Here is a 14,645-nt window from a genome sequence, read left to right as displayed (position 1 = left end):
TTTAGGTAAAATTTTTCATCTTCCTCTGCCTCAGGTTTTCTGAATGGGTGGTAGCGTGCCACTTTATTTTTAAAGCATTTTGCACATTCAATTTTTCAGTCATGTAGTCCTTTTCCTTTCACGTCTAACATTTATCAGAATGACTGTTTAATCTACATTACAGATAGGTTTTAAAATCATAATAATCATAAATGCTATGGTATTCTGGAATAGGTTAATTTTGTTTACCAGTGTCTATGAGTATTCACTAGAAGGTGCCATTTCTCAGTCCAGATTTGGAGCAGCACTGATTTTTGTCCATCAAGCAGCCTTCCATTTCTTTCCTACATAGTGAAGAAAATCCAAACATTCTCTTAAGTGTATGAGTAATTCTGTTCAGCATTTTCAGGTTAACCTGAAACAATATTTAGTTCAGCCTTCAAATAGCCTTTGGAGAAGATTGGCCTGAAGTGGTTGGAGTGTTTTTTAATCTTTTTTATCTTTTTAATTTAAAAACATATGTTAGAATTTCTTCAAAAGTCATGAACTGAAAACACCTGAATATCTCTGCTATGATTAGGATTCACTTCCCAGATTTCTTTCCTGAGGAAAGTCCTTTTCCTCACCAGAGCCTGAAGAACAGGGCTACAATTTTCTACAGGTTTTAGATGGTCTGGGACCATAAGGACTTTTTCCACTAGTATGGTCAGTTCTCCAAATCAGCTCATCCCAGCACTCCTTTATGTTTTCTTAGACCATGAAAAGGAAAGAAAAGGATCAAAATCTCACTAGAGGATCACCTGGCTTTAAAAATACAGGTAAAGCCAAATGGATACTTTACAAATGTAAGCAAAGTATCTTAATGGAGAAAGCATCAATCCTATAGGCATGGTATGACAGCAGCTAGAATAAAACCTGGGTCTCTGTGAACGTGTAGAAAACCTTGGGCCACAATTCATAACATAAAAGGCTTTATTTTCAAAATAAATTTAAAGAGACCAATCCAATCTACTATTTCCAGGCAAGTTGCTATTTATTTCAGTGGGACTCAGTGCTCCCCCTATGCGTTATAAAAATTCTGGGACTTACACACAATAATTTCCAATGACCAGTTTTGCATAATTCAGATACTATGAATATTTTATTTATTGTTAGCAGCCTCCTTATTGCAAGCAATATTTTTAATGAATCCATTAGATGTTAAAAAAAAAATCAGGATTAAATTTGGCTCTCTGTTTTGGGGTCATAAATCCAGATTGGCTTTCTTTTTAGCAGTAATTTTACTCAAGGTTTTGTGAATGGAATTTGACTTGGTGTCCATTGAAGAAAGATGTGACAAAATACACATTCTTTTCTTGAAATCCTTGTGAAGAATTACCAATATGCTAGTGAATCCTCTGATACAAAAGTTAGTGAAATTTGTGGCTATGTTCTTGGTCTTATTCACATTTCATATGGTCACTGTTTTAAATTACTAGCACTACATTAGAGTATGTCAAGATGTGCCATATAAACAGATACAACTTACCATGACCTTGAGGCAACATGATGTGTACATTGCATTACATTAGTTATCAAAGTAGGTTCCTTATATAGTACAGTGCCCACTGCAGAGATTTGGGTTGTTAGGCATGCACAGTTGGGAGACATATGCAAGTCTCTCCACATCTGTGGCCACATAAGTTGTATCTTTTTAAAGAGGATATGAAGGAGCAGTAAGAAAAAAGAACTGAACCCAAGTGGCTTTGCTCCATAGGCAAGGTGAAATCTTTTGCTAAACCATGGAAACACCTGCACCTCATGACAGTGACGGTGACCAAGCAGGGGAACAGGTTGCACAGAGAGGTTGCAGAGTCTCCATCTTTGAGATATTGAAAAACTCCCTGGACAAGGTCCTGGGCAACTAGGTGTAGGTGATCCTGCCTGACCAGGGGATTGGATCAAGTGATCTGAAGAGGTCCTTTCCAACCTTAGCCATCCTGTGACCTTGTGATACCCACAACTCCCAACAGCAAACAATTGCTATAGCAATGCACCTGTGCACAGGGGTTAGGAAAAGCAGCTCTTCCCATGCTATTTTCTTTACTGCCTGTCCCAATGGCCTTGCCAGAGCATTTTGTGAGTTAATTGTGACCTTTTCCCTCCCAAATCCCAGTACTCCTCTGCCACAGAGCTATACCCCATGACCTGAAGAGCAGATATGTCACTTTGCCCTAGAGTTTTCCCAAATGTGTTACTCCTGGGACAACCAGCTTCTTTCCCCAGGAGCACGGGGCCTGCCCAAGTTGAGCTACCATCTCTCTTCCACGCCATGCTCACTCAGAGCACAAGCCAGAGGGGCAGCTGCTCCCATGGATCGAGGCCCTGACTCTCCTGGCTGTGCCAGGTTTGTGCAAATCGACCTTCAGCAACCCACTTCAACCTTCTGTTTTTCCTCCCTCCCTTTCTTATAGTTAATACTGCTGTAATTTTGCAAGCTGCTTGGGCTAGGTATCATTCTCACTATCTGTGTCTGGTTTCTAGCCCAGACGTCAGCAGGGGTTGCTGCATGCTGCTGCAATATAAATGACTAATGTTGATGATAAAAAGTGTGGGAGTTGGTTGCCTGGAGTGTTACCCTACTTTGACAACTTTGTTTTAGAAACTAGCTTCTTCCTCAAATTATCTGCTATTTTATCTTATTACAGCTAATATTTTACAAGTGACAAGGGATTTTCAGCTGCCTCCATTTTGGAGTGCTCATCCCAGGCCTTTGAAAGAGGATTTGAAATTTTCAGAGTTTGGATGGTGTTATTGTGACAGTGCCAATAGCCTTCAGCATCAGTTGCAGGGTATCGGAACCTTTAAAAGTCAGCTGCAACTGCGTCCTAAAAGAGGCATTCAATAGGGAAGTGCTCTATTTTTAAATTTGGGCTGATACAGGTAATAATTACATACAAAACAGTTTGTGAAAAGAACATTATCAAGGTTGCACAGCTCAGCACTTGAAGCTAAGAAATGCTGTAAGCAAAATTGTCTCTACTCCATTAATTTGCCACCTTGCACAGGTGCATCAGTCACAGACTATTTTTGCGCAGGATCCGAGTCTCACTTGGTGCGCATAATAAATGACTCAGTTTGTGAGTTCAATACTTGATTTTCTTTTCAAGGCATCGTTCAGGCTCTGCTGTGAAAGCAAAATTATTTCCCACTGGGGCATTCCAGGGTGCTCCACTGTGCAGATCCTTGCCAGGTGCAAAAACCGACTAATTTCTATTTATAGCATCTTAGTAGCAGTTCTGAGTATCACTGCTCCCTAGTACAGCTGATAACCTAAGGCAAAAAAAAAAAAAAAGAGCGAGATTACAAGTATCCATAATTGAGTGTGTCTAATGTAAGTTTTTCAGAGGACTTGGCAGCACATCCTGCAGCTCCTATTACCTTCCCCTACACTACTGGCCAGTAGTTGCCCCTTTCAGATATTCCAGCCCCCCAGGCCCAAGGCAGGCTTCCAGAAACACGGAGCAGGGGAACAGGTCTGAAAAGCACTGTGTGAGCAACTTGTCCTGCTCTTCAGAGCAGCGTCTCAGACTTGCAGACAAAGGACTGCTGTTCCTCTTTTCAGATTCTCCTGACAACTTTAAATTCTGCCAAAAAAAAAAAAAAAAAAATATATATATATATATATATAAACATTCTACAAGAAAAAGCTTTCTCTTTCTAAAGCCTACCTGGTGATGCATGAACAGATGGAGGCTGAATTCTTTCTGGATCACCTTTAATTGTGACATTTGGGGGTGGTCTTTGTAAATTAATGACAAAAAAACCCAAATAATGTAATTTTAAAAGCAAAATGAAAATCTTCTGCTGTTCAAATTTTCTTACTGAAAACTATCAGTTTTGTTTCAACCCATCGGATTGCTGCGAGGATGCGCCAAGCTAGGAGAGTAATTAAACAAGAAAATAAATTACAAGAGAAGTAATTTCTTTTATAAAACCTATTTTATCTAAAAATAAACATGTTTTCGGACACACAAAACATTCTTCGGGACCTATATCAAACCATCTCACCCACAGTAAAATTGAAAATAGAGTCATTGCTTCAAAATGAAGATATTTGAGTATTTCACAGAAACAGTTGTCGGGGTTTTATATGGATTAAAAAACAATGGTTTACAAGTATCATTCCTATAAACAGTAAAACTAGGTGATTTTTTTTTTCCCAAAAAATATTTTTTCCTGAGACAAATTGCTGGTAAGTATAATTTCAAACCAAACAGTTATAATTTTCGAATTATTTTTAAAAAAACCGTGAACACAACTGTCCTAAATCAGAAAGTGCCTGTTGGTTAGATTTATTTGTAGTGTCCCTTAATGTAGCCATAATTAGTAATTAATTTTTGAATAAAAATATAGATGGAAGTAAAAGTGGAGAGTTTAGGCTTTATAGATATTGGTTTTCCCTACACACTAAAAGACATTTCCTAGAGAAACTCTACTTCTATATCCTTCAGCCTTCTGAATGCTCTTTTGTGCACATTTGTTTTCTAAGGAGGGGTCACATCTGAGCTAAAGGTAGTTTGATCCATCACAGGCCAAATTATCTGGCCTTGGCTGAACTTGGAGATAGTATATAGCAGCAAATTAATATAAATTTATGTCACTTTCTCTTCTCTTAATATTTCTTAAATGTCTTTGAAGTAGCTCAGTTTCCATTCCAACATGCAGTGGTGAGGGCAGATCTTCAAATTGCTTATGACAGAGGTTATGTGCCTTCTGGCAGATAATGGAGACCTGTCTTTCTCTGAGACTTGGATATTGCATTTTTATTTTGCACAGGGTTTCAATGTATTTTTGCTCCTAAAAGAAAAGCCTGGGGGTGCCCTTGAAATAGAAAAATAGGTCTGAAATTATAGCAATACTTTAGCATCTCATTCTTTCACTAAGCTTTTTTTCAGCTAATACTACTTTTATCTGGAAAAAGTTGCAGATTTCAGGACTTCCTACAGATTTTATTGATTTGTTGGTTTGTTTATTTATTTATTTGTATCTGATTTTTTCAGCATCCAGATTTGCTCATGATAGATTTTTATTATTATGCTTTGTTCACCTCAGAAAAGATGGGCAAAAGACTGGAAGAGAGAGCTCTGGCTTCAAATTTCAAATCTTTATCATAATTTCTGGTGTGTGGTATGGAGAAGTGCTAGCTTTTTCTTTTCTTTCTTTTCTTTTCTTTTCTTTTCTTTTCTTTTCTTTTCTTTTCTTTTGGGTTTGCTTTGTATTGGTGTGGGGGGTGCAGTGTGGATGTGAGTTTTTGAGGGCTTGTACGTTTGGTTGGTTATGTGTTCTTTGCTGATGGCTTTTTGTTCTCTTTCTTTCTCTTTTTCTTTCTCTCTTTTCTTTTCTTTTCTTTTCTTTTCTTTTCTTTTTTCTTTTCTTTCTCTTCTCTTCTCTAACAAAAAGTGTCCTTTCTGCCAACCTTGACATGTGTAAATGACAAAGTCTTTGGAGTAAGGACAGTCCATCTTCAGCTCACAGGCCAGACATTAATACCCGAAGCACAGAAGGGCTTTTACATCAGCTGCTTAAAACTCCTTCATATTAATAGAAAAGCCAGAGAGAAAGGGAAGAAAAATAACCAAAAGCATGGAATAGCCTCTGTACCAGGATACCACTAGACAGACTGGGATTTGTCAGTCTTGAAAAAATAGGACTACAGGGATATGGTAAGAAACTTACAGCATTCTAGGTGGCCTGAAGAACAAAAGCCAATTACTCATTTTATTCCAAATTGCCTAATGAGGAGTGAAAAATAACAAGTGGATACTTCTGCAGAAGTCCCTTAATTATCTTTTGACCTCATTGCTAGAGGACACTATAGTGACAGGTTCGCTGAAGAGTCTGGATTACAAAATACCAAAACAGAAAGAAAACCATACTGGGTCCCAAAGTCAAAGAATAAGATGCTGCTAAAATTAGCTGCATTCATGCACTAATTAAACTACTGACTACTCCTGGGATAAAGTTGTTCCTTGCTTTCCATTTATTCAGCCAGTTTTTTGTATTTATTCATCTTAAAGACTTTTGTGTTGCCTGCTAAATTGAAAGGCAGCCCATGAACTCTAATTTCAGCGAATGTGAGAGACTATTGCCACTGATTTCCAACAAGTCAGAATTTAATTTTCCTCTCTGTGAGCAACAAATAGGAGCAGAAGTTGGACCGTCTGACTTTTTCTAATAAAACTGAGTAATACTTGCACAAGTATATACTATAGAAATCTAAAGGTCTGAAAAGAAATAATGAGGATTTAAAAGGAGGAAAATGGCAAGAGTGTGCTACAGTACCACTGAGAGTCAAACACGGTAGCACTGAGCAACCAAGCAAGGTGCTGTGTATCAAGAAAATGGGTTGTAAACACAAAACAGTCCAGTCTAAACCAAACAGAAGCACACTGAATTTTTACTACTCTCAAGGCTGAACCAGAAAATTAGTAACCTCTGTACTTGTTAAATTTGGACTTTTAGTCATAAATGCTTCCTCCAATTGTGTTTTATATAGACTGTTAATCTGTAACAATTCATTCTTCATAGTGTATCTCATACCAAAACAGAAAGGATTGTGGGTTACAGCATAATTTTCTCTCCCTTTGGTCAGTTTTTTTTCTTCTACAATCTAGGAAACTAGGACTCATGAAGCCTTATGAATCCTGACGTGGGAAGCCTTGCTGTAGGTGGAGGAACCAAAGGCTGTCACTGAGTGTGGAGATGGCACTGCTTGCACAGTAGTAACAGCCTGGTGCTTGAGGACCATTATTGTGCTATTATTAGCTTTGTTTCTAAGAGAAGGATATTTGTATGGAAAATATTTGATTTCTTTACAATAGAGCTTAGGTATCCCGAGCATATCATGGCTGTGAGTAGTCCCAGAGACATAAACAAGGAGCAGGAAGAACTGTAAAACTGGCATCATGTCCTTTTCCTCTCCTGAATTCTAAGCTGCCTGGGGGTTAAAAACTGCTGCCAGAACAAACTGGATCAGGCCCAAGGTGGAGAGCAGGACGAGCCCTGTAATACATTACTTATTTAAATTCTGCCCTCTCAGAGTAACCTCTTTGCTGCTGAGTGCTTCCCTTTATTCCAGAGGGGGTCTCACATTGCTGAGACCTTTGGAAATATCTGACTGTTGTGCTATAAATAGCAAGTATTTCCCACTGACTAAAACCTGCAGCATAGCAGCAGTCCGATGTGGGTTTATTTTTCTGCTTGAGGACTACAGAAGTGCTTGTGTCCTCTCTCCGCTGAGACATCCCTTCGCTTTAGGCGCTGGTCTCTCTGCACACTGCTGGGGAGTGTTATTGAACCTGGCTCACGTTCCTGTTCCTCCTGTTCTCTTTTTCTCTAATGAAAGACTTCCCCATAGGCACCTTTCCTGGTTTCCCCTCTCCCTTCTCTTACGGCAGGTCTTTGCTTCTCTTGGGTATACTGATTTCTGTTTATTAATTTCTGCCCATTCCATTGTGATTCCTCTGCTGTTCATACATACTGTGCACTGCCTGTGCATGCTGCTGTGAGCTGTGAGCTTTTAGTCAAGCTTCTTACCACCCCAGAGATTCTCTTGGCCTTAGCTTGAATTTACATGGTGCCTCTCAGTTCCCTGAAATCCAGCTCTAAGAATAAATGCAAATGTGGTTCCCTTCACCTACCAGTGCTTCTCTGAGCAGGATCTTGACTGATAGTTGACAGCTCTCTGTGTTACTGGAGTTTAGGAGAAGACTGTCCAGGGAAAACAGCGCCAGGATCGAGAGCAGATACAAAGTCGTTACAGAACTGAGAATGTGACAATGTAATCCCTAGAAAAAGAACAGCAAACAAGCACAAATGTGCGTGCCAAGCATGCCTTCCTCCAGCACATCATAAGCAGTAGCACTTAATGCCCTGCTCAGCATCTTGCTTGGGGACTGGCCAGGATTTATGCCAAGCACCCAGCTTCCCAAGTTTGCCCTTGGAGGAAAAAGGGGTTAGAAGTACTTCTTAGGAGGAAAGGAAAAAACTGCATTTGGCTGTGATGTTCAAGTGAGGTTAAATCCTCGAGGAGCCTCTCCTCCCTGTTTGGTAATTTGAGCACTTGTTTGTGAGATAAGGGAAGGTGTCAGCTCCAGCAGCATCTGAACTCACACTTTGCTTTGTATGATTTCTGTGCCCTCTTCAGTTTGCTAATCAAAACAAGTTTCCACTGTTTTTCTTATCCCCGGAGGGTGAAACTATCCTCAGAAAATTAAAGCTCTCTTATCTCTTAATGTGTCATCACAACTAATAGCCTGGGGACTGTAAACAAGTTTAAATATCAAAACAATTTGGCTGGTGATTGTCTGTGATTATGGATTAAGAATACAAAATTTGTGCTTGCTGATATTCAAGGTAGATTGAAAACAAGGAACATATCCTCAGCTGATGTAAATGAAGGTGGCTGAGCTGAACTGGGTGGGAAGACTGCCTTGTACCAGCTAAGCGTCTGATCTTGGGAGGTTTTCAGAAGTTTCCATTCTTGTTTTTCAAGGTGCCAGACAATACATGACAGCATGGGGCTGATCAGGAGGAGCACTGAGGGCCCCCGGGAGAGCCTGGATGGTCTTCCCCTTCTCTGAGTTCCCAGGAGCTCTGATTCTGCTGGCTGAATCTCTGATCCACTTACAGCCTCTTAAGTTCATAAATAATAACTTAGAGGAGAAATTATTTAATGTTACAAAACTTTTTCAAGATCAAGTCAAGGTGCCAGCATATCCAAAACCTGTCAGATATGTCACGGAAGGTGTTTTGTGAGGGATGTGCTTTGTGTCTTTGACGTGACAAACATACTGCAGTAAATTCTCAAACACGCACTTGCTACTGCCTTTTCCAAAGCCCTGCCATCGAGCCATCACCTTTAGATCAGTCACGCTGACTGAAGAGATGCAAAAAGATATTTTGCTAGAAATACTTTTCCTGGTTCATTCGACTGTTTGTATGGCAGTGATGTGCAGCATGTTCCCCAGATTTGGGGAGATGGTAGTGGGTGTATTTCATGGCACAGCTGAATTTAAAACTTTTCATGTTAGTGTGTTCCTCTTTTGGAAATATTTGTGAGGCCTCACTTTTGTTATGGAACATTTTCTGCTGTAGGCTGAACAACCTATTCTTCAAAGAATCCCACAGGTGAAAAACTGAGGCAGAGAGAGAATAAGTGGATTTCATGTAGATATATATGAAGTCAGCAGAAGTGCAAGGAGATGAATAGTGCAAGGAGTGTCCTAACCACTGAACTGTCCTTGTCTCCCATGTGCAGTGCAGAATACGCAGAATATTTATCTTTTGAAGGATAGCTTTTTGGAATACACATCTTTTCAAAGGCTGATGTTAGCTTAGTGATGAATCTTACAAAATGAAGTAGGAAAGATATTAATTTTGATGTGGCAGGGAAGTGCTTTCCTAATGAGGTAGTAATTAAATAAGAAGGATAGTTATTTTAGAAAATGAAAAAAATTAGTGTTCTCTAGCCCTCCTATCTCAGCAGTTCTAGCAGTGGTTCTGGGTAAGGAAAAGGAATGTTTCTGTCAAGCATGAAGTACCACCAGAAAAATATGAAAGGAAAAATGTGTCATAAGAATCATAAAAATATTAAATAATGTCAAATAAATGAAATCAGTTTCTTGAAGAGAATAATAAAGACTGAGAAAAGGTACCCAGAAAGCCAGATGACTCTTCTATTTTCTTAATTGGGGTAATTATACTAAAGGTGACAGCAAGTATTTCCCCAGTAGCAAAAAACACCCACGAACCCCAGCCAGCAAAAATACTGCTCTGAGCATAAGATCTGTGAAGGTTAAAGGCTTGAGTCTGCCATTAGGAGAGTGCTACTTTTCTCCCAAGGTCAGTCCTTATATGTGGAGAAGTAATTTTGATTCTGGTCTCCTCACCGTACAAAGTCAACGCTTACCTTGATTTCAACAGTGCTATATTTGGCAAAGTACTAATATAATTGTATTTGGTCCCAGTCATGTCCTGTTTGAATGTTAAACTCCTCTTAACACCGAGCCATTGTGTGCTCCCTCTTGTGTCTTAGGCAATGTATAAAACAGAGAGCAGCACAAACCCGCTGGAGCAATCCCTCCAGGGAAACCTGCACTGCCACTGCCCACACTAGGTGTGTTTTGGGGGTTTTACTTGTCACCAGCTTTTGTCTGGATCCCTAGTCCCATGGGCTGAAAGCACTTTTTTTGGGTGTAGCTTCATCCAAAAAAGATGCAGTTTATGCAGTCCCAGGACGCACCATAGCATGAGCCAAATAGATCACATGGGCACACAGAGACCTCCTCCAAAAAAATCACACTGTGCATCAGCCCATGTGTAAACTCTCAGCTGCTGATGCCCACTTGTTGTTCATCATGTTCCAGCCACCAGCTTCTCTGTGCATATTTCATTGCATCGCACTGAGGACTCAGTGTGGCCTCAGTGAAGGCCCCTTAGAGAGACAGAGATAACCTGGCAGTCTGATTCACGTCACCTGAACTGAAACCACACACAATCTCCTTGCTAATAAGTACAACTTGCAAAGGGGAAAAATGTGACTGTTCACCCTCACATCAGAGATTGTGCAGCCCAAGGACCTCTGCCTTTCTCAATTAGCCAGTAATGGGTGCCTGGGAGAGACTTCAATAATAAGGCAAAGATGAGGGGGTACTTCCCCAGAATAATTTCTTAGCTTACAGAAAATTCACAGCTCAAGGATTTGCTAAGCCAGAGGCATTGTCTCTATATCTAATAGCCTTTGATGTGTCTCCTTCATTTGTGAATTATTTAGCTACTTTTTAGATTGATGTTAATTTTAGGATCTAGCGTTCTGCAGGAGAGAATTTGATATTGACTTCATGCTGCACAGTTTATTAAGAAAAGAATGGGGATGTTAATAACAGGAGATCAGATGCTGTCTGAGCCCCCATGCTGCCTCTGTTCACATTAATCCTGGAAGCAGGATTTCCTAGTGCATGTGGTGCAGGGTCACATTACCAAAGTGAAGAGCGCCAGTGGCTGCAGAGCAAAGCCACCCCACTGGGCCTCTGCACCATTCTCTGTGGGTTTTTTGGTGTGAATAGGAAACTCTGCCCAAACCACAGGATTCAGAGTCAAATTGTACCTTCTATGGCTTGACCCACAAGATGCTTGGGCATGAACTTATTTCTGTGGGAACCAGAGTGCTGAATCAAGTGTTCATCTCTTGTAGGAACCAGCCAGAAAGAACTTTACTTTCCCCTCAAATCCTTGCATTACAGGTCTGGAATTTTATCAGACTATATTTGTAATCCTACTTTGTTTCTCAAATAAACAGTGAAATGCAAACCGTTGGCCAGAGGGAAAACTTTCCAGTTACTGAAGAGGAAAAGAACACAATATCCAAATGACTCATGGCTCTGTGGGTGAACTAATGGCCGCATGTCATAGCCTGGGATGTGGGTTTGTGGTCTGATCCCACACGGAGTGGTTGTGACATTAGTGTAAATGGCTTTGGTGGGAACTCTCCTGTGATTTCCCAGAGACCACGGACTGTTCAGTGGCAATTAACAAGATAGGGAGGACGCACACCAGGTGCAGCCAAACCCTCCTCTGGACCCCAGCTGGGGCAAAAACGACAAAACCCTTCTGCTTCTGGAAGAGGTAGGTCCTGCAGGAAGAGTTGGAGGTGGCTGTGGCTGAAGGAACTCTGGAGACAAAGTTTCTGAGGGCTGGAAAGGAATCTGGAGAGGATCAACAGGAGTGTGTGTAGATACCTGGTACCTGTGAAGTTTTGCTTTCCTGGGGCAAAGACCTTCTGGATGGTCATGTTCTGATGTTTGATACTCTGATGTTTGGTGCCCTTCTCCTTTGTGTCCTCTGCTCCCACGGACTGCTGTCTGCCGTGGGTACTCTCAGGTTTCTGACTCCCTTGTTATTTTTGCCTCTGATCCACTGGTTACAATAAGACACATAAATGCTAATACAAGTGTAAGTACAAAGGCCTCTGCGGAGCCTGACTTCTGCCTTACCTGCCACTAATCACTTGTACCTGATGGGAATCAAACACTTCTAGGAAGCTGCCAGCAGTTACTCTCTGTCCTATATATGAACAACTTGCAGATGTGACAAAAACACAGGTTGTTTTTTCTGGTTCCTCAGTTCTTCCTCTCAGTCTCTCCATTGCAGGATTTCCATAGCTCTCCCAGTGCTTTCCATCCTTTCCCTGCTCTGGCTGCTGCTCTGTGGCTGTGCAGTGCAGGAGCAGCTCAGAGGAGCTGCATGTCAGGGCTGAAGGGGATGTTCCCACAGAGGTGGTGGCCAGTTCTTGGGGAGCCCTCACCACCCTGAACATATGCACTGCCTGGGAGGTACTAGCTTTGCTCTGTGAGTTAGTGTAGTGAGGAATGAGGGTCCACTAAAGGACCAAATCAAAGCCCTCTTTTAGGCAGGAGCTGTTGGGGAACATTTTTTTTTTTTTTCCCCCCTACATCCTACCACTGCTTTCTGCTGCAGAAATATAATGGGATATGGGGTTTGTAGCTTAGAAGACAGCAGCAGGGCTTTGCCTGAACCCAGATCTTGGCAGATCAGTTGGCGTTGGGAGACCAGCCAACCTTTTTCAGTTTTCTGGGACACCCTGGTTTGCCCATGTGATTAAATTTGCAGCGTTAGATAAACAATGTATCCATTTCTAATCTGAACAATCAGATGTTTTCCCGTTTTGGGAAGAGCAAGGGAGCTTCTTTGTGGCTTCAGATGTGCTGGGAGTCAGGGCTCGTCCCATATTTAAGAATCTTCTTTTTTTAGGCTGGGGCTGTTGTTCGGGAAATGGCTGCTATTCTCCCTGCAGGCAGATCGATACATTTCAGCTCACTGCACTGCAAGTAACTTTTCATCGTACATTAAGAATGAGGAAAATAAAAGCCAAGATGGATGTTATTTTGGTTTTGCTTTTATTTTGAATTATTTATTAAGAAGTCACTGCTGTCTTCCGTCTCATCGGGAGACAAAATGCCTTTCTCTTTAATGAGTTTTTCCCTAGTAAAAAAGCAGCAAGTTCTTCCCAGTTTTATTTCCCTCTTCAGTACTGCTTCTTGGTACTGAATAGGAAGAACCCAAATGTGGGTTCTCCACAGCATGGCAAGATGATCTCCTGCAGTCCTAGTGCAGACCAGAGTCCCCACTGATGCTGGAGGAGTCACACCTCATGGTACACGTCTGACCAGTTTTATGATGACATAGCAGCTGAGTTTTGTGTGCTAGGAGTGACTGCTGGCACATAAGCAGAGGGTTGTAAGTAAAATGCAGAATAGCTGAACTATAATTTTATTTACTAAATAGATAATAGAAATACTATTCCTTTTCAAGTAAATTCTTAATAAAATGTGTTATGGGGCAAAAAGTCTGCCACTGACTCCACTATTAATATGAGTTTCTATGCGCCAACTAATAATCCATTTTGATGTTTTTGTTCCTAAATATAGGTTATTCTGAAGGAGAGGATAAAGAAACTGGCCACCAAGATGGTAATCACTAGTGGAAATGAAGAAGATAAAGGCAGTCAAGAAAAGGAAAGCAAAGAAGAAACCATCTTGGCAATGCTTGGAATTATTGGGACAATTCTGAACCTCATTGTGATCATTTTTGTGTATATTTATACAACGTTGTAAACTAGAAGGCATGCAAATAGACCAGATAAAACAGCCATTAAGAGTGACAACAAACATTGTTGACTATTGACAAGTTCTTTAATCAGAATTGACTCTGTATTATATTAACACATCATAAAAGCACTGCCTGAAGGCAGCGAAGACTGAAGCACAATTAATTTAACGAGACTTTTTCACACAGTAATAAGCTTAACTCTTCTCTCCTGCCCTCTCCCTTTCGGTTTGGTTTTCAGTTTGGGGGAGAATGACTGCAGTTATATAAGTTGCAGCTTGGAAGAAATCCACCAGGGATAGGTTGTTTTAACACAACTGAAACAAACAAACAAACAAACAAACAAAAAAGGAAAGGAAAGGAAATAAAAGGGAAAGAAAGAAAGAAAGAAACTGTACACTATATATAATTAGAAATGTATGCTGTATACCCGCAAAGATTGAACTCAAAGATAGCTTCATAGCACAGATCATGTGTCTGTTAGGTCAAATGGGTTTTCCTCTTGGTTTTTGCTTTTACTTACATTGAATCTGACAAGCTTTTTATTTAGAATCAACATATGGTGCAACCATGAAAAAAACAATTCCATTGAGCAAGGTCTGCCTAAACCTGATAAAATGTAGGCAGAAATACATTACATGGTTATTTTTCCTTTCTCATTTGCTTAACCTCTGTGTCTGTTCATACCAATGTTTATAAATATATATTTTTAATAAATGTGCTATATTTTTAGCATGAACCAAATATTTGGAGACACTTGTATTCATGCAGCTAAATTTTGTTTGATGAAGTGCCCCTTTTGACAATGGATGTTATTTTTCTCAGCAATTATACAGCAGTCTTGTTTGCAGCCCTCTCACTGAGGTCTGAAGCAAGCTCACATCATGCTCACATGCATGACTTGAAGTTTAATGTCAGCAGAAAAGCATTGTTGCTTAATATGGGAAACAGCAAAACATTGTAAGGTGACCTTTGGAGACTGGTTGCAGAAAGAGGGC

At 40.5% G+C, this 14,645-nt stretch overlaps 1 protein-coding gene across 12 annotated transcripts in view; it reads left to right on the top strand.

Moving 5' to 3' along the window:
* TUNAR (TCL1 upstream neural differentiation-associated RNA) overlaps positions 1-14,391 on the top strand; it is a 164,183-nt gene extending 149,792 nt beyond the window's left edge. For all 12 annotated transcript variants that reach the window (XM_058421210.1, XM_058421202.1, XM_058421204.1 and 9 more), the window contains one exon: positions 13,470-14,391. In XM_058421210.1, coding sequence (XP_058277193.1) covers positions 13,470-13,655 — 186 coding nt within the window. In that variant the 3' untranslated portion in view covers positions 13,656-14,391. The remainder of the gene's footprint in view (positions 1-13,469) is intronic.
* The last annotated feature ends 254 nt before the right edge of the window (positions 14,392-14,645 follow it).

This window comes from Hirundo rustica, chromosome 6, assembly GCF_015227805.2.
Source record: "Hirundo rustica isolate bHirRus1 chromosome 6, bHirRus1.pri.v3, whole genome shotgun sequence".
NCBI lineage: Eukaryota > Metazoa > Chordata > Aves > Passeriformes > Hirundinidae > Hirundo > Hirundo rustica.
Note: the sequence above shows the minus strand (reverse complement) of the source record. Positions and strands in the feature narration are given on the sequence as shown.